The 21,621-nt window shown below is 48.6% G+C and overlaps 1 protein-coding gene across 1 annotated transcript in view; it reads left to right on the forward strand.

The window, feature by feature from the left end:
* Nucleotides 1-21,621, forward strand: part of LOC311246652 (transmembrane protein 65-like) — a 132,022-nt gene that overhangs the window by 55,697 nt on the left and 54,704 nt on the right. Inside the window, 1 exon segment of the mRNA XM_084336821.1 lies at nt 19,637-19,704. Within this exon segment, the coding sequence (XP_084192947.1) occupies nt 19,637-19,704 (68 nt within the window).

A 21,621-nucleotide genomic window follows, 5' to 3' on the forward strand; every position in this document is an offset into this window, starting at 1 on the left:
ATCCACCACCTCTAGGAGAGTCTGGTCTCAGCTCTAATCCACCACCTCTAGGAGAGTCTGGTCTCAGCTCTAATCCACCACCTCTAGGAGAGTCTGGTCTCAGCTCTAATCCACCACCTCTAGGAGAGTCTGCTCTCAGCTCTAATCCACCACCTCTAGGAGAGTCTGCTCTCAGCTCTAATCCACCACCTCTAGGAGAGTCTGGTCTCAGCTCTAATCCACCACCTCTAGGAGAGTCTGGTCACAGCTCTAATCCACCACCTCTAGGAGAGTCTGGTCTCAGCTCTAATCCACCACCTCTAGGAGAGTCTGGTCTCAGCTCTAATCCACCACCTCTAGGAGAGTCTGGTCACAGCTCTAATCCACCACCTCTAGGAGAGTCTGGTCTCAGCTCTAATCCACCACCTCTAGGAGAGTCTGGTCTCAGCTCTAATCCACCACCTCTAGGAGAGTCTGCTCACAGCTCTAATCCACCACCTCTAGGAGAGTCTGGTCTCAGCTCTAATCCACCACCTCTAGGAGAGTCTGGTCTCAGCTCTAATCCACCACCTCTAGGAGAGTCTGGTCTCAGCTCTAATCCACCACCTCTAGGAGAGTCTGGTCTCTGCTCTAATCCACCACCTCTAGGAGAGTCTGGTCTCAGCTCTAATCCACCACCTCTAGGAGAGTCTGGTCTTAGCTCTAATCCACCACCTCTAGGAGAGTCTGCTCACAGCTCTAATCCACCACCTCTAGGAGAGTCTGGTCACAGCTCTAATCCACCACCTCTAGGAGAGTCTGGTCTCAGCTCTAATCCACCACCTCTAGGAGAGTCTGGTCAGTGCTAATCCACCACCTCTAGGAGAGTCTGGTCAGTGCTAATCCACCACCTCTAGGAGAGTCTGGTCTCAGATCTAATCCACCACCTCCGGGAGGGTCTGCTCAGCGCTGCGCTCTGGAGAAAGGACACGTATAAGGAGCGCTGTGGCAGGGATCACGTCAGCTGCTGCTGCAGTCTCAGCACCTCACTCAGCTCTCGTCTCTCTTCAAGGCTTCAGCTCTTCAAAGCAGACCTTAAACCTTGTCTGTCTTCTCCCAATAGTGTCCCCCGGCTCACTGTCAGTGTAGCTGCCGCGTGATGCTCGTGGAACTGCTGAGCAACGCAATGACACGCGCGTCAGATCAAAAGCAGCGTGAGTCCAGTGTGCAGTGAGGCTAAGCAAGGACATCAGGCACACGACACCAGAACTCCAAATGTCTGTGGCAAAACTAGTAGAGACTAGTGTATGATAGCAGGTACAATAATGCTGTATATACCGTACTGTATATTTATTCTCACCATATATATATCTATCTATCCACACCTGTCTGTACTGTACATACCTGCACATAATCCTTTTACATATCTGTAGATACTATATTTATATCTGTACATCCCTTACCTACTCTTACTAGTTACGCTGCTGGCCAGTATGACTTACTACCATAGTGTCTTTATACCTGTATCACTTTACATATTATATTACAATAAGCACTACACTCAGTAGTACTCATTTATATATTCTATACCCAGTTTAATCACATTATTACTATTGCACTTTACTGTTAGCCAAAATTATTTTCGTTGTACTGTACTTTGTACTTTGTTTTCATTCAACCAATCACCTGCGCGGTGATTGATTGAACGAAAGTTTTATTAACAGATTGCAGAATGGGTACAATACAGTACGGCTCAATACACACAATTGTTAAGGGGATGCAGACCAGAGAAAGACTTTAGTCTTGTTTACATCAGGGTCCGTCATTTTCAATTCATAATGAATTGTAAGTAAGGGTGCAATTAGCACCGTGCAATCCATTCTTTGTGGATCTAGCCCTAAGTATTTGGAGCTGAAGTAGTTTCACTGACTGAAGGGAAACGTCTCTTACTAACTGAAAGGTGAATGACTGGAAGGTCAGTCAGTCAGTCAGTCAGTCAGTCAGTCAGTCAGTCAGTCAGTCTCTCTCTCTCTCTATATACATACACAGTATACAATATAGCCTATAGTGTACATGTATATACTGTATATATACCTCTCTCTCTCACCTCCATAGCCATGAAGTGCTTTGAGAAGCTAGTGAAGGGCTACATCTGTTCCTCCCTCCCCATCAACCTGGACCCCCTGCAATTTGCATACCGCCCTAACAGGTCCACGGAGGACGCCATAGCCCATGTGCTGCACACAGCAGCATCACACCTGGACAAGAGGCAGGGGAACTATGTGAGAATGCTGTTCATCGACTACAGCTCAGCATTCAATACCATAGTCCCCTCCAAACTCATAGCCAAGCTCAGGGACCTGGGCTTGAACTATGACCTCTGCCAGTGGGTCTTGGACTTCCTGACGGGCAGACCCCAGGTGGTAAGAGCAGGCAACTGCACCTCCTCATCCATCACGCTCAACATAGGGGCCCCCCAGGGCTGTGTTCTGAGCCCCCTCCTCTACTCCCTGTACACACATGACTGCTTGGCACAGCAGAACAACAACACAATCATCAAATTTGCTGATGACACAGTAGTGGTGGGCCTGATCTCTGCCAATGACGAGAGGGCCTACCTGGAAGAGGTAGAGAATCTGTCACAGTGGTGTCAGGAGAACTGCCTCTCCCTGAACGTCAGCAAAACAAAAGAGATGATTGTGGACTTCAGGAGGTCTGGGGTCAAGGACTACAGCCCCCTCAGCATCGACGGGGCACCGGTTGAGAGAGTGAACGGTTTCAAGTACCTCAGAGCCCACATATCCGAGGACTTGACATTTTCCACACACATTGACAGTGTTGTGAAGAAGGCACGACAACGCCTCTACTTCCTCAGGCGCCTAAGGAAGTTCCAAGTCAGTCAGAAGATCCTTAAGAACTTCTACTCATGTACAATAGAGAGCATCCTGACTGGCAACATCACCTCCTGGTTTGGGAATAGCACTGCACAAGACCGTAGCAGACTACAAAGAGTGACACGTTCAGCCGAACGCACAATTGGAGGGGGGCTTCCCACCCTCCAGAACATTTACAACAAGCGGTACAGGGGTAAGGCTAAGAGAATCATCAAGGACTCCAGCCACCCGAACAACTGCCTCTTTGAACTGCTGCGGTCAGGCAAGCGATACCGAAGTCTTAAGGCGAGCACAGAAAGTCTCAGAAGAAGCTTCTATCCCCAGGCCATCAGGCTGCTCAACGAACAATAAACACTATGCAACAACCATCAAATGCACACAGCACACACACGTACACACTCACTTTAAACAAACAACACACTGCAGCACCCACTCTCCACACTTTAGATCACCTAAACACACTTTATATTTATTGGTAAAGGATTTGCACTACAACTCGTACACCTTACTGTAAATTGTACCTAAATTGTACCTCATCCCATTTCTGCTTTGCACTATATAGTATTGTATATTAGTACATTGCATAGTATATTGTATATTGTATGATAACTCAGTTACTTCTATTCTGCATCGAACATTGTACATATGTCTATACTGAACACTGTGACCTCTATTTTTACTTCTATTTTACATGCTATACTATTTTATTCATACTTATCTTGTCTAGCACAGTCTCTGGAGCGTAACAGTAAGAAGCATTTTGTATAAAAGTATTCTGTACTTCTGTATGACAACTATTAAAGAAACTTGAAACTTGAACTTGAAACTCTGTCTCACACACACACACACACACACACACACACACACACACACACACACACACACACACACACACACACACACACACACACACACACACACACACACACACACACACACACACACACACCACAGTTCAGCTCCAACTCCATAGTGAAGTTCGCAGACGACACGGTGGTGGTGGGGCTGATCTCGGACAACGACGAGAAGGCCTACCGGGAGGAGGTTGAGGTACTGGAACGCTGGTGCCAAGACAACAGCCTGCTCCTGAACATTGGTAAAACCAAGGAGCTGATCGTGGATTATAGGAGAGGACAGCAGGAGACACACACACCACTGATGATTAACGGGGCTACCGTGGACAGGGTGAGCAGCTTTAAGTACCTGGGGGTCCACATCTCAGAGGATCTGACATGGTCAACACACATAGACACAGTAGTAAAGAAGGCGAAACAGCGCATCTACCACCTGAGACAGTTAAGGAAGTTCAGAGTATCGGGGAAGATACTCCAGTCCTTCTACTCAGGAGCTGTAGAGAGCATCTTGACCGGAAACATCACTGCCTGGTATGGAAACAGCACGGCACAGGACAAGAAGGCCCTACAGAGAGTGGTGCGCTCAGCCGAGCGTACCACGGGTATTGCGCTACCTCCCCTGCAGGTTCTATACAACAAGAGGTGCAAATCCAGAGCCTGCAGGATAATGAAAGACCCCCACCACCCCAATAACAGCCTGTTCCAACTGCTGAGGTCAGGCAGACGCCTGCGAACCCCAGCTACTAGGACGGAGAGGCTTAGGCTCAGCTTCTTCCCCCAGGCCATCAGAGCCTTGAACAATGAACATTGAGTGCCACAGAACACTGAACTATCCACACACAAGCACACATGAGCACACACACGACACGCTCACACACTAGCAGCCACTTTAACACTCTAACATGAGCGGGCACACACTCATGCCGCACACACGCACACTTATGGCCAAAAGGAAAGGCCACTTTAAATTAGTATAACAACAGGAACAGTGTATTGCACTACTAAAGCTACGTAGCATGTCCTATATGCTCTGTAAATAACTATGTACAGATACCGAGATGTCACACCATGTTACCTGTTACCTGTTTATTGCACAATGTTGTTTTTTATTGGATTCTATATATGTTGTACCACTGTAATGCACATCGTTGCAGGCAAGACCACCCGCATTTCATTGTATACTTGTAGGCCGTGACAAATAAAACTCTTGACTTGACTTGACTTGACACACACACACACACACACACACACAGTGTAGAAGTGATTTAAGTGTTTCAGGGCATCGTTCCAAGACCAGGAGGAAATGATTTGACACATTTAAGAGAGTAATAAAATGTCTAAAACTCTGTGTAACACTCTACTAGAGAGAGATAGTGTTATGGATCGTGTCGGCGAGGAGCCAATTGCAGAACAGAACGAGGAGAGAGAGCAGGCAAGACACAGGTCAAAAGGCACAGGAGGTCAAAAATAGAGCTTTACTAAAACAAGGCAACAGACAAAGGTATATTTCAATAAGCATCAACAAAAACCTCAGCAGTGCTGGCAGAGAACAAAATACAAAAACTAACTAACACAGGGAAAAGCACGACTGACACTAGGAACGAATGAGGGCAACACACAGCTAAGCAGTATACAGACCAGAGACAGGAGAACAGGATACAGGAAACACTAACAACGAACCAACACTGGAGAACAGGGAAGCACAACATATATAGACAGACTAATTAACACATGGGACACAGCAGGGCAATCAGCAAAACGAGAAACACATGGGGGAAAAACAACCTGACAGGATACTAGTGTTGTCACGATACTGGAATTTCGAACTTTGATACGATACCTTGAAAAGGTATGCATTATGATTTTTCTTTGCATCTTTGACAGTGAATAAAGCAAAAAATTACCAGACATGAAAAACTGAGAGATCCGCCATTTTGAAACTGATTTCAAATCGGATGGTTGCTAAATGCTCAAAATAGGGGAGGCAAACTAACTGTGCTCCAATATATGCCAATAACGTTCAGTTTTGTGGTATATAATCCAGAGTAATAAGAAAAATTCAAAATTATTATCAGGAAGTCATTTGCTTGAAGAAAGCTAGAGGCCTTTGGGAAGTGTAGTTTTGAAAAATTCCAACGCTCATTGAAAGCTCTGGATGTCCTCTTCTCAAAATGACTACATTCACCGACGGCCGGTATTTCAAAATGGCCGATTTCCGCGATAACAACAACACATTTTTTAAAACTAAAATCGCACTAATAACACTTTAACCTATTGGTAAACAAACGTATTGATGAAAATATACATTATAACTGCTGTTGTGATATGGTTATGATGTTTATTCTTGAATATGTTTTGAAAAAAATACGATAATTATGTCAGAGAGCTTGATTTATGACGTGATGTCATTTGCGGTCCGGCCCCAGACCGCACGGGCGGAAGAGGTTAAGCCGCTCTACCGCCATCACTATTCAGCCGACGTCCGCTGCTTCCACGCTGCAATGCTGCACACCTCCACCCCCCAGCCTCCACCCCCCAACCTCCATCCCCCAACCTCCACCCCCAACCTCCACCCCCAACCTCCACCACCAACCTCTAGCCTCCACCCCCCAGCCTCCACCACCAGCCTCCACCCCCAACCTCCACCCCCAACCTCTAGCCTCCACCCCCCAACCTCCACCACCAGCCTCCACCCCCAACCTCTAGCCTCCACCCCCCAGCCTCCACCCCCCAGCCTCCACCCCCCAGCCTCCATCCCCCAACCTCCACCCCCAACCTCCACCCCCAACCTCCACCCCCAGCCTCTAGCCTCCACCCCCCAGCCTCCACCCCCCGCCTCCACCCCCAGCCTCCACCCCCCAGCCTCTAGCCTCCACCCCCCCAGCCTCCACCCCCCAGCCTCCACCCCCAACCTCTAGCCTCCACCCCCCAGCCTCCAGCCTCCACCCCCAGCCTCCACCTCCATCCTCCCATCCCCAGCCGCCACCCCCAGCCTCCAGCCCCAGCCGCCACCCCCAGCCTCCACCCCCAGCCTCCACCTCCAGCCTCCACCTCCAGCCTCCCATCCCCAGCCTCCACCCCCAGCCTCCACCTCCAGCCTCCAGCCTCCCATCCCCAGCCTCCACCCCCAGCCTCCAGCCTCCACCCCCAGCCTCCACCCCCCAGCCTCCACCCCCAGCCTCCACCCCCCAGCCTCCACCCCCAGCCTCCAGCCTCCACCCCCAGCCTCCACCCCCAGCCTCCACCCTCCAGCCTCCACCCCCAGCCTCCACCCCCAGCCTCCACCCTCCAGCCTCCACCCCCAGCCTCCACCCCCAGCCTCCACCCCCAGCCTCCACCCCCAGCCTCCACCCCCAGCCTCCACCCCCAGCCTCCACCCCCCAACCTCCACCCCCCCAGCCTCCACCCCCAGCCTCCACCCCCCAGCCTCCACCCCCAGCCTCCACCCCCAGCCTCCACCCCCCAGCCTCCAGCCTCCACCCCCAGCCTCCACCCCCAGCCTCCACCCCCAGCCTCCACCCCCAGCCTCCACCCCCAGCCTCCCATCCCCAGCCTCCAGCCTCCACCTCCAGCCTCCCATCCCCAGCCTCCACCCCCAGCCTCCCATCCCCAGCCTCCAGCCTCCACCCCCAGCCTCCACCCCCAGCCTCCAGCCTCCACCCCCAGCCTCCACCCCCAGCCTCCACCTCCAGCCTCCAGCCTCCCATCCCCAGCCTCCACCCCCAGCCTCCACCCCCCAGCCTCCACCCCCCAGCCTCCACCCCCCAGCCTCCACCCCCAGCCTCCAGCCTCCACCCCCAGCCTCCACCCCCAGCCTCCACCTCCAGCCTCCACCCCCAGCCTCCACCCCCCACCCTCCACCCCCCAGCCTCCACCCCCAGCCTCCACCCCCCAACCTCCACCCCCACCCCCCAGCCTCCACCCCCAGCCTCCACCCCCAGCCTCCACCTCCAGCCTCCACCCCCCAGCCTCCAGCCTCCACCCCCCAGCCTCCACCCCCAGCCTCCACCCCCCAGCCTCCACCCCCCAGCCTCCAGCCTCCACCCCCAGCCTCCACCCCCAGCCTCCACCCCCAGCCTCCACCCCCAGCCTCCACCCCCCAGCCTCCAGCCTCCACCCCCAGCCTCCACCCCCCAGCCTCCAGCCTCCACCCCCCAGCCTCCACCCCCAGCCTCCACCCCCAGCCTCCAGCCTCCACCCCCAGCCTCCACCCCCAGCCTCCACCCCCAGCCTCCAGCCTCCACCCCCAGCCTCCACCCCCAGCCTCCACCCCCCAGCCTCCACCCCCAGCCTCCACCCCCAGCCTCCAGCCTCCACCCCCAGCCTCCACCCCCCAGCCTCCACCCCCAGCCTCCACCCCCCAGCCTCCACCCCCAGCCTCCACCCCCCAACCTCCACCCCCAGCCTCCACCCCCAGCCTCCACCCCCAGCCTCCACCCCCAGCCTCCACCCCCCAGCCTCCAGCCTCCACCCCCAGCCTCCACCCCCCAGCCTCCAGCCTCCACCCCCCAGCCTCCACCCCCAGCCTCCACCCCCAGCCTCCACCCCCAGCCTCCAGCCTCCACCCCCAGCCTCCACCCCCAGCCTCCACCCCCCAGCCTCCACCCCCAGCCTCCACCCCCCAGCCTCCACCCCCAGCCTCCACCCCCAGCCTCCAGCCTCCACCCCCAGCCTCCACCCCCCAGCCTCCACCCCCAGCCTCCACCCCCCAACCTCCACCCCCCAGCCTCCACCCCCAGCCTCCACCCCCCAACCTCCACCCCCCAGCCTCCACCCCCAGCCTCCACCCCCCACCCTCCACCCCCCAGCCTCCACCTCCACCCCCAGCCTCCACCCCCAGCCTCCACCCCCCAGCCTCCACCTCCAGCCTCCAGCCTCCACCCCCAGCCTCCACCCCCAGCCTCCACCCCCAGCCTCCAGCCTCCACCCCCAGCCTCCAGCCTCCACCCCCCAGCCTTCAACCCGCAGCCTTCACCCCCTAGCCTCCACCCTCCACCCCCCAGCCTTCAACCCGCAGCCTTCACCCCCTAGCCTCCACCCTCCACCCCCCAGCCTTCAACCCGCAGCCTTCACCCCCTAGCCTCCACCCTCCACCCCCAGCCTCCACCCCCCAGCCTCCAGCCTCCACCCCTAGCCTCCACCCTCCACCTCCAGCCTCCACCCCCCAGCCTCCACCCCCTAGCCTCCAGCCTCCACCCCAGCCTCCACCTCTCATGTTTGATGGCAGATATGCTCTTACGTATCCTGCTGGCTCCTGCTCTCGTGGCGGCGTGGCGTCATCTGAGGACGTGGTCACTGAGGCTCTGCTCACCGTCAGCCACGTCCGTTGCCAGCTTGAATGGATTTGCACTGAGAGCATTTTCAGAGCAGAGCACTCTGTCATTAGACATGGTTTAATTCTTATGATTATGATGAGTGTCCCTGACTGAGCTGTCTTTTATCACACACACACACACACACACACACACACACACACACACACACACACACACACACACACACACACACACACACACACACACACACACACACACACACACACACACACACACACACACACACACACACACACACACACACACACACACACACACACACACACACACACACACACACACACACACACACACACACACCAACGGGAGGTGCGGACGCAGTTATTGAAATTCCCTGCTTCCTCTCCTGTCCTTTTTCTCTCCTCTTCTCTCCTCTCATCTCCTCTCCTCTCTTCCCTCCTCTCTTCTCCTCTCCTCTCTTCTCCTCTCCTCATCTCCTCTCTTCCCTACTCTCCTCTCCTCTCATCTCCTCTCCTCTCTTCCCTCCTCTCATCTCCTCTCCTCTCTTCTCTCCTCCTCTCCTGTCTTCTCCTCTCCTCTGCTCTGCTCTCCTGTCCTTTTTATCTCTCCTCTCCTCTCATCTCTTGTCCTTTTTATCTCTCCTCTCATCTCCTCTCCTCTCTCCCCCTCTCCTCTCTTCCCCTCTCCTCTCCTATCCTCTCCTCCTCCTCTCCTCTCCTCTCCTTGCTCTGTTCATATTCTGTACATCACAAGCTCTGTTCAGACTTTACTTTGTACCATACTTGAATAGAGTGCACTTGCTCTATGTGCATAATTCAGTACACAGTGTTCCCTTGTGCATCTGTCTGTTTATTATGAGTCATTAAAAGCCACACCATATATAATTTATCTGTACCCAGACCTCCACACAATCATTCAGATATGGTAATATGAGAGGACAGTACAAAGTGTATAATGTGTATAATCTTATTTGACCTAAAACCAATACTCCTTGCCAACTTAGAATGCACATAATTTATATGGGGTTTCCAGCAGAAACTGTGGTCTAATATCACTCCCAAAAGAAATATATTCTCATAAACTCTTTCTAGCATAACATTGTTAATCATCACAACAGCCTGTGTATTCAAATGTACTTTTCGTTTCCCGAACACCATACACATCGGATTCAGCATTCATTTGTTTGAGTCGAACCACAGTTTTAGCCTCACCCAATTCTGCTGAGACAACCTTGAACAGCTGCTACAGATTCTCCCCGGAAAACAAAAAGATATTAGTGTCAGAGCGGAGACAGAAGAAGACAGAGCAGTTGAAGAGAACATGGACCTCTAACCAAAGCAAGGGAACTATGTAGCCTACTGCTAACTAGCTAGCATGCTAGCTGTTTCTGTGTGCTGACTTTAGGGAACGATGTAGCCTATCTTTCCTCTTTTCCTACCTGTCCTCCTGATCTCCTCTCTTCTCTACTCCATCCTATGCCTTGTCCTCTGTCCTCTCTTTGTCCTCTATATGTCCTCTCTCTCTCCTCTCTCTTGTCTTCTATCTGTCCTCCTCTCTCTGTCCTCTCTCTCCTCTCTCTGTCCTCTCTCTGTCCTCCTCTCTCTCCTCTATCTGTCCTAATCTCTATCCTCATAACTATCCTCTCTCTCTGTCCTCCTCTCTGTCCTCTATCTGTCCTCTCTCTGTCCTCTCTCTTGTCTTCTATCTGTCCTCTCTCTGTCCTCTCTCTCCTCTCTCTGTCTTCTCTCTGTCCTCCTCTCTCTCCTCTATCTGGCCTCATCTCTATCCTCCTCTATCTCGTCTCTCTGTCCTCTCTCTCTCTGTCCTCCTTTCTGTCATCATATCTGTCCTCTCTCTGTCCTCCATGGTAGACAGCTCTCCTCTCCTCTGACAGGACTAGAGACCACAGCTCTCCTCTCCTCTCCTCTGACAGGACTAGAGACCACAGCTCTCCTCTGACAGGACTAGAGACCACAGCTCTCCTCTCCTCTCCTCTGACAGGACTAGAGACCACAGCTCTCCTCTCCTCTGACAGGACTAGAGACCACAGCTCTCGTCTCCTCTGACAGGACTAGAGACCACAGCTCTCCTCTCCTCTGACAGGACTAGAGACCACAGCTCTCCTCTCCTCTGACAGGACTAGATACCACAGCTCTCCTCTCCTCTGACAGGACTAGAGACCACAGCTCTCCTCTCCTCTGACAGGACTAGAGACCACAGCTCTCCTCTCCTCTGACAGGACTAGAGACCACAGCTCTCCTCTGACAGGACTAGAGACCACAGCTCTCCTCTCCTCTGACAGGACTAGAGACCACAGCTCTCCTCCTCTCCTCTGACAGGACTAGAGACCACAGCTCTCCTCTGACAGGACTAGAGATCACAGCTCTCCTCTCCTCTGACAGGACTAGAGACCACAGCTCTCCTCTCCTCTGACAGGACTAGAGACCACAGCTCTCCTCTCCTCTGACAGGACTAGAGACCACAGCTCTCCTCCTCTGACAGGACTAGAGACCACATCTCTCCTCTCCTCTGACAGGACTAGAGACCACAGCTCTCCTCTCCTCTGACAGGACTAGAGACCACAGCTCCCCTCTCCTCTGACAGGACTAGAGACCACAGCTCTCCTCTCCTCTGACAGGACTAGAGACCACAGCTCTCCTCTCCTCTGACAGGACTAGAGACCACAGCTCTCCTCTCCTCTGACAGGACTAGAGACCACAGCTCTCCTCTCCTCTGACAGGACTAGAGACCACAGCTCTCCTCTCCTCTGACAGGACTAGAGACCACAGCTCTGCTCTCCTCTGACAGGACTAGAGACCACAGCTCTCCTCTCCTCTGACAGGACTAGAGATCACAGCTCTCCTCTCCTCTGACAGGACTAGAGACCACAGCTCTCCTCTCCTCTGACAGGACTAGAGACCACAGCTCTCCTCTCCTCTGACAGGACTAGAGACCACAGCTCTCCTCTGACAGGACTAGAGACCACAGCTCTCCTCTCCTCTGACAGCACTAGGGATGAAGGATGAAACATGAAAAGACGTCTGGTATTTTTGGGTAGTTTGGTAGTAATACAAACTAGCAAAGTCTAGGGGTTTGGTGTTTTGGGCCGTTCTAGTATCTAGTTCTAACCTGACGTGTTCAGTAGTACAGAGGAAAGATGAGGGGGAAAGTAGATGGTTCTGGTTTTCAAAGTACGGGGGTAACTTACCACATCAGAACACACGGTCACAGCCCCGGCGCCATCATCACTTACAGCCCTTGTGGTTCAATGAACAAGCCTCCTCCTGTTGGCTGGAAAATGTCCTCCTCCTCCTCCTCCTCCTCCTCCTCCTCCTGACAGCCGCTCCCTGTCCTCATGTACCCAGGCCACATGACGATGACTAACAGCCAAAGGAATGGACGCTCATGCCTCCACTAGGAAAACACTGGACCCATTCAGGACAGAGAAATAGCATGTTTTTCAGAGACAGTTTGCATCTATTTTTTGAAAGAATTGTGTGGTGGCGATAGTATGATGCTTGATATCATGCAGAAATGACAGGGTCATTACTAATGACATAGAAATATCCAGAAATGATCAGGCAAGTTTGTTAAGAACTGATAAGAGCAACAACGAGAAATCATTTGTAATTCATGTTGTGCTTTCTCAGGTAGACTATGGACCTGAGAAATAATTTGTAATTATGTTGTGCTTTCTCAGGTAAATCATGGACTATGGACCTGAGAAACTATTTGTTCGTAATTACAAATCATTACCAGAAAGGCGTTTACCGTGTTGTGAATTACAACCAAATTGGAATGTAATTTATCCATGCGGAAGAGCAGAAAGATGCTGAATGTGTTGAGGTTAGCATTATTATCAAAGTGTTACAGTTCGGGTAGGTGTGTTGGACCCAGGTGCAGTGCAGAACAGAAACAACAAGAGACAGTTATTGATCTTCGATTTAGTTGATTTGAGCACTGCTCCTTTAATTCGAGAAGCGTAGGATACGCACGTCACAGTGGGCCAAAAACAACGGGGAGAAAACAAGTCTCCAAAACACGCTTATAGCAAAAACACATAAACTGAACTATATAATAAAGACGGGAAACAAAGGGGAGAAAACACTGTCTCCAAAACGGGATACACGAAATGATAACATGACAGACGGAATACACGTCTGACGGCGATACTCCATACACTGCATATAATGCAGAGCGATCTAACAAATTATCATAACAGATGACACGGCAGTCAAAGTGGCAACAAACGTATCCTCCGTGGCAAGGAGCGATAAGGCTTTAACACTAATGCATGGTACTACTCACAGCAAGGTTCAGTGATCAACTGACAGTCTTAAATGGTAACCAGGAAGAGCATATAAAGCCAACCTAACTAGACACACCAGATGCCAATGAACGCAATCGGGGCAGATAGACAGGTTAAATACCATCAGGTAACGCTAGGGCTTTGCTCCCTGAGGAGAGCAAAACCCCAAACGTTACACAAAGAGCTGGTATGTTGCAGGTACAGCTGATGGATATTGACCACATCTCCCTCATCCAGATCCAGCAAGGCAGCATTTTAGATTTACATTTGGTATTTATTCCGCTCATGATAATGCACAGCAATGCACAGTTCCAGAAAAGAAAATCTTATTTTGCCTGCCCCTCGAAACATAAACATATAATAATAATAATAATAATAATAATAATAATAATAATAATAATAATAATAATAATAATAATAATAATAATAATAATAATAATAATAATAATAATAATAATAATAATAATAATAATAATAATAATAATAATAATAATAATAATAATAATAATAATAATAATATCGAAATAGATGGTCTGTCAATTACAATACCAATACACACCCAGCACTCTCTTGTCATACACAGGGTGCGAGAAATTCATTTTCTGTTTAGTTTGTTAGTTGTTGTTTTTCATTTTTCTAAATCAATGGATTTGCCCTCAAACACTAGCAAAGAGATTCAATGGAAATATTCTCAATAGGCTCAATGTTTTACTTTCAAATGGGTGCTCCACAAAACATAACGCAATGGTTTGCTGCTCCCTTTTCATCTTGTGGCGTGACCAAATGCAGGACGGCATGCCGATTCTGAGGGACAGTAAAGTAACACTGAATACAAGGAAGCAGAGACGCTGTAGAACAGAACAGAACAAAGTGTAGGTTGAGAGAACTGACGTCTTCATAGTTGTTACTGGTCGCTTACCAGACACAGCTTTCAGCACCACGGAGAGCGCTGTGCACACAGCTTTCAGCACCATGGAGAGCGCTGCGCGCCACGTAGGCCTGTTGAGGACTTTATGTTCCTTTCAGCACCACGGAGAGCGCTGTGCGCCACGTAGGGCTGTTGAGGACTTTATGTTCCTTTCAGCACCACGGAGAGCGCTGTGCGCCACGTAGGCCTGTTGAGGACTTTATGGTCCTCGCTGGACCTCTCTGCCGAGAGCCTTCTGACCAAGAGGATGTTCACAAAACTCTCGGCATGTCGGAGAGAAAGTCGATTTGATTTGAATCTCGTTCTTCACAAGATCCACACACTGTGACAAATGCTCTGGTCTGTTCACGCTGAGCTGCAGAGGACGGTGAGACTGAGAATGCTGTAGTTACTCAAACTGCAGCCAAAAACACAGCTCTTGGAGAGAGGAGGAGGCACTAGCAAGCCGGGAGACACTGGTGTGTAGCTGCTGGTGTGTAGCTGCTGGTGTGTCGCTGCTGGTGTGTAGCTGCTGGTGTGTAGCTGCTGACCATTTAGAGAAACCCATGTGTATATATAATCCAATGCAAGAATGAATGATAGTCTATTATACATGACCAGAAGGGGGAATAAATCATATCCCCACTGTCTGTGAAAATGGATGACCAGAAGTAGGGAACCCCCCCCCCCCCCCCCCCCCGGAAAATTGCACCCTGCTTATACATATATATATACATATATACATATAAAGTTGGACCCTTTCACCAGCGCTGTGAAGTAACCTGCATCATGTATCATGCAAAGGGCCGGATGTTGTTTGTTTGTTTGTTCAGCCCATGCACAACACTGAGAGATTACCTGTAATTTAGCATAGCCTCATAGTATGGCGAACGCAAACGACAAACGACAAACCAGAGCTAGAAGACCTACCTACCCCCCCCCCCCCACCCCCACCCCCCCACACACACACCCTCTCTCTCTCAGTGCGTGAGGAGGAATTGATGCTAGATTGAGAAGGGGCTGTCTCTCAGAGCGAGATCAAATTAATGGAAGTTTACGGCATATAGAGCGGACATTCATACACAGCAACGCACCTCCGAACAAAGTGTGATATCTTTTCCTTGGCATGAAACGGGAAATGTAATCAAACCATTAGGGGACCTGCATGACGCTTCTGTCTCTCCATTATTCAATATCTACACGTTTTACCCTGAGGGATGATTTACAATTAAGTGCTAAAAACGCTAAAGTAGGATACTTACATTCTTTATGCTATAGAACTCCCAAAATAGTGTTAGCTTAAAAAAGAAAGTAGGCCAGCTGTAGTTTACATAGCTCAGAGTGCAAATCATTGTCTTCGCGACTGAATCAGCTGTCATCACGCCATGGTTGTTGTTGTTGTCACTACTGGCACGTTCTTCATCTCAATGAAAGTGACATTGCGTGTCTCCTATCCGTCATGCGGTGCATTCAGTCCCACACGAGAAGGTGAGAAGTTCTTTCTCACAATCTAATATATATGTTATAATCAAATGTTTTATTTTATAAAAAAAAAGTCGATTATTTATTTGAATATAGAAATTGTATTTTTTATTTATTATTATTTTTTTGATTATCTTTTTCCCCCTCCTTTTTTTCCGATTTTTCTCCCATCCCACTGTTAGTCGTTATGTCAATTCCCAACCCCCTTCCTGGTTGTTGCGCACTTTCCCCTACTGTTGGTCCGGGAGGCCGGAGACTGTCACATGCTTTCCTCCGACGCATGTGCAGCCTGCCGGCAGCCAGCCTGGCAGCTCAGATTCTCACCGGGAGAGTGTAACGTGTGGGAGGCCGCACTACCTCTCTCCAGATCCTACCCTCGCTGAGCAGGTGCCCCGACCGAACTGTAGGGGTCGCTGTCCACAACGCCCAGGACCCACCCACGGCTCCCCTCCCCCTAACTCAGCCAAACGAGTTAGTATAGGGATCAGCCCGAGCCAAGGCAATGCTGACTCTCTGGGAGTCGAGACCGCAGCCTCTTGCATTGGTGACGAGCACAATCTCCGCTACGCCACCTGACCGCCCAAAGTTGTATTTGTTGACAGTCCTACTTAACAGTAACCGCACACTACATCACCCCCGAGTGGAACATGGAAAGCCACGTTCTGCAAACTTTCCCCCACTGTACCGAAATGCACCAAACACTGCAGCACCCAAGTTTCAACACTGTTTGATGAACATTGTTACTCAGCTGTAAGAGTTGCACCCTTCCTGCTGACTTGTCGTACAGAACTTGTAAGTCACTTTAGATAGAAGCGTCAGCTAAATGACTAAATGTAAATTAACCGCAAACTGTGACTTCAAAACCGAGGTACGTACCGAACCGTGGGGAATCACCAGAAGCCCCACAATATTATAATATTACAATACTAGAATCACGACATTGTAATATTGCGATTTATTTCCTTTTTTCCACTGCAAGTCAAGTCCAGTCAAGTCAAGAGTTTTATTTGTCACGGCATACAAGTATACAGTGAAATGCGGGGGGTCTTGCCCGCAACGATTGTGCATAATACAACAATACAATAATAAGAATCCAATAGGATGAGAATGCGACATCTGTGCAATAATACAAGATAAGACACATCAGGTATATGTACATGAGTTCTACAAAAGCATGGTAAGACATGCTAAGGTCCTGCAATACACGGTTAGCTACGGATGAGGCACTGGGTCCCATGTACAGTACACACTGCCATACAATGCCACACCACACAATCTCAAGTTATACCATGCGTCCTTACGCTAGCCCGCTATCCATCTACCTACTATACAAGAACCACTCCCGTTCTTGCTTTCAAAGTGACCTTTCATTGTGTAAAGTGACCATAATAATAATAATAATGGATTGGATTTATATACAGTAGCGCTCTTCTCTGACTCAGAGCGCTTCACAGAGTCCATTATTCGTTCATACACAGTCATACCGGTGGTGGTAAGCTACAATTGCAGCCAGAGCTGCCCTGAAGCGTGGCGAATAATCATCGCCTACGGCCCCTCCGACCACCACCAACATTCATTCACATGCATACACATTCATACGAGGCAAGTAGGTTAAGTGTCTTGCCCAAGGACACAACGGCAATGGGATGGACATGGGCTTGAGCGGGATTCGAACCACCAACCCTTCGATCATTGGACGCCCCGCTCTACCCCTGAGCCACGCCGCCCCCCATAAGTGTGAGCGTGTGCAGCATGAGTGTGTGTGCGCTCATGTCAAAGTGACTGCCAGTGTGTGAGCGGCACACAGTGCAAATGATGTCCCCAACGGAAGACAACATCTGCAATAAAAATATAAATACTTATTTTGTTTTATTTAATAAGATGAGATAAGCCTGTTTACCTCACACAAAAAAATTATATAGATAATTGGTGTCAATATATCAATATAATATCGGCACACAAAATATATCACTTTATTGCACAACTCACATGTGAATTGCCATTGGATTGGATGTGTGTTTCTTCTTCTGTGCAGAGGATGGAAGCCGTCTGTCTGCCTCTGGTCCTTTCTTCTTCAGTCCCTTTGATATTATTCATAATTCATCCACTCCTATTTTATTCATCTCTCTTTGACAAGTGCAGAGACTGAGACGCAGGGAATAAACAGTGGGACCAGAAACCTGACATGCTCTCAGGAGGCTGTTCTGCTCAAGCTGCAGCCCCTCCACTACTAAAACTACTATTATTCTACATTAGAATAACAAATACATTAACACATCGAGTGCCGTTCAGCAGGGGGCACTGTGGGCCGTCAGTGCCAGCGCTCTGTTCAATTCGGGATAATGCCGTGTTTGCAGTGCTAAAACTATATTAAATATTATAGCTATGGATCTAATAACGTTGTCGATTGTCAGTGAGTTTCTTCCGGTCAACATGCAAGAAACAGATAATTCTTTCATCCGTACATTTCCGCAAATGTTCTTGATAACAATCCAGTGGTCCGCATAAACAAGAAGTTTGGGAACCACTGATATAGACGATCTCTATATATGCGTTATATGCGTATGGCCTGGGCGGCCAGAGCATCTAACTGTTCTAACAGCAATATATAATCCATTTTAGACAGAACGCACGCAATAAGTTATAATAATAATTATTATTATTATTATTATTGAAAAGTTCTGGATTTTTAAAGTCGTATTTGGGGGCAATTGACCAATGATAGGCTTTTTTATTTTTATTTATCTGGGTAAGAATTTCTTATCTGGGTAAGAGTGCTCTCAACCACTCTTAGAATTTGGTCTTGCCTAAGAGAAAAGCAAAAATAGAAAACATTGCTGAATCCCAGCTAAGAACAAAATAAGAAGAAATGCTAGTTGAGAACGAAATCTATTCTTATATCGCTTCGTGAATGAGGCCCAATGTGTTGACAGAAAAGTTCAGCTCAGACGTTCATATCTAAAGAAATTTAACAACACTTTAACCAATATTATGGATATGCATTTAGCCATTTACCATTATGTCCAGTACTACTGTTTTTTTGGATACAACGTACCTCCCCTCCCCCATGCCGCTATGATGCCTGAATTTCCCCAAGGGGATCAATAAAGGAATATCTTATCTTATCGTATTATTTTAAATCAACAAATGTATCAAACTAAACAAATTGATTGAACTTGACTTGTCGATTGACACATGGGGGAGCGCTATCGCTTCTTGTCAATCTGCCACGTGGGCACGGTTATCAACCAATGACAATTATATAAAAAAGACCAGATGTTTGCCCAATTAATTGCTACAAAAATCACTATTGTTCATATATATATACATCAACTCGAGGGACGCCAGCAAGCTGAACAAGCTGGTGAAGAAGGCTAGCTCAGTAGTGGGTGGTGAGCTGGCTAATCTAGAGGTGGTGGCTGAGAGGAGGATGAGGAAAGAACTAGAAGCCATCCTGGAGAACCCCTCCCACCCCCTCTATGAGGAGCTAGCCAGAATGAAGAGCACGTTCAGCCAAAGACCCCCCCCCCCCTCCCCCCCGACACACCACAAACCGCCTGGGCCGGTCCTTTATACCGGCAGCCATCAGGCTCTACAACCAAGGGCTCAGACGGCCGGCTCTGCTGCCAGGAGAACTATCGCTGTTAGAACTCAGGGCGTGAGAACTCATATCCACGTGCACTCACTGGACTATCTTGTATTTTGTACTTTTTATATTGTATTTGTATTTACATTTGATATTGTATCTATAGTATATATGGGTGCTGGACTGTATAGGACCGTGAAGCTCTGTACCCCCCCCCCCCCCCCCAGGCTTCTTTGACACCTGTATTTCCCAGAGGGGATTAATAAAGGATCATCTTATCTTATCTTATCTCTGTTGGTTGTTGAGCAACTTGTTGAGTGTTTTTGTTCTTCCTGTGTTTCTGTTACAGTTGGGCTGCACAACTTAATCCCCTTCGTTGGCTTTGGGTTCCTGGACAACGCCATCATGATCGCTGCTGTAAGTAATATAATATATAAACATCACAATACTCAACATTACGCCATCATGATCGCTGCTGTAAGTAATATAATAATACATCACAATACTCAACATTACGTCATCATGATCGCTGCTGTAAGTAATATAATAATACATCACAATACTCAACATTACGTCATCATGATCGCTGCTGTAAGTAATATAATAATACATCACAATACTCAACATTACGTCATCATGATCGCTGCTGTAAGTAATATAATATATAAACATCACAATACTCAACATTACGCCATCATGATCGCTGCTGTAAGTAATATAATAATACATAACAATACTCAACATTACACCATCATGATCGCTGCTGTAAGTAATATAATAATACATAACAATACTCAACATTACGCCATCATGATCGCTGCTGTAAGTAATATAATAATACATAACAATACTCAACATTACACCATCATGATCGCTGCTGTAAGTAATATAATAATACATAACAATACTCAACATTACACCATCATGATCGCTGCTGTAAGTAATATAATAATACATAACAATACTCAACATTACGCCATCATGATCGCTGCTGTAAGTAATATAATAATACATCACAATACTCAACATTACACCATCATGATCGCTGCTGTAAGTAATATAATAATACATCACAATACTCAACATTACACCATCATGATCGCTGCTGTAAGTAATATAATAATACATCACAATACTCAACATTACACCATCATGATCGCTGCTGTAAGTAATATAATAATACATAACAATACTTCCCGGTTCGATTCCGGCTCCTCCCGGCAATGTGTCACAGAGTCCTTGAGCAAGACACTTAACCCCTAATTGCTCCCGATGAGCCGGTTGGCACCTCGCATGGTCGCCTCCGCCATCTGTGTGTGAGTGTGTGAGTGAAGGGGTGAATGTGAGGCATAAGTTGTAAAGCACTTTAGATAAAAACGCTATATAAATCCTATATAATGCTATAATAAAAAGAATGCTGCTGCAAAAAAAAGAATGGCAGTACAGTGACTCTACAAAACAACGTGAGTTCTATGTGTTATGGTGTCTTTGTTTCCACCAGCACTAATTAACTATTCGTCAGTATTATTGGCAGTGCAAACTGCACGTTGAACCTGGTGCAAATGTTGGGTTGTTAATATAAAGATAATCTAAAAGTTATTCACTGTCATATTGGACATTATACAAGTCTCTTTCGCTCCTCACCCCTCTATGTCTCTCTCTCTCTCTCTCTCTCTCTCTCTCGCTCTCTCTGTTTTGATCTGTTCCTCTGTATTTCTATCTCACATTCTCTTGCTCTCCAAGGAGGTTATGTAATTGGTCCCGTTTGTTAGTGAGTCTGTAAGTAAGTCTGTGAGTCTGTGAACAAGATATCTCAAAGAGTTATGGAATGTAATGTGCTGTGCACACAGGAAACGTGATTATGTTGCCAGACCAGAGACCCAGACGCAGCACACAGCAGAACACACAGTGCAGAGAAAACCCAACGCTGGGTGTATTTATAGACCTCCGCAACACTTCCAGTATTCTGAAATCATGGGGGAGAGAGCGGGGAGAGAAAATGAATGAATGTGGATGAGAGCCTTGACATTAAGTGGTTGTAGCTACGGCTGTGGGGGTGGGGGTGCTGGAGACATGATCCAATAGACTTTTATACGCCTGAGTCTCTCTGGATTGTCCAGAGATCTAGAGGTTTATCAATCTGCGCATGCGGAGTTCAGGAGTAGGTGCGGAAAAGTGACTAGGCCTATAGCTCGGCCGAGAAAGTGCCGATCGACTTGGGATTGGTCGCTCCGTGTTCAGGAGACACATAAAATCTATTGGATCATGTCTCCAGCAGCCCCACCACAGCCGTAGCTGCAACCACTTAATGTCAAGGCTCTCATCCACATTCAT

This window comes from Notolepis coatsorum (assembly GCF_963971535.1).
Source record: "Notolepis coatsorum genome assembly, chromosome: 19".
NCBI lineage: Eukaryota > Metazoa > Chordata > Actinopteri > Aulopiformes > Paralepididae > Notolepis > Notolepis coatsorum.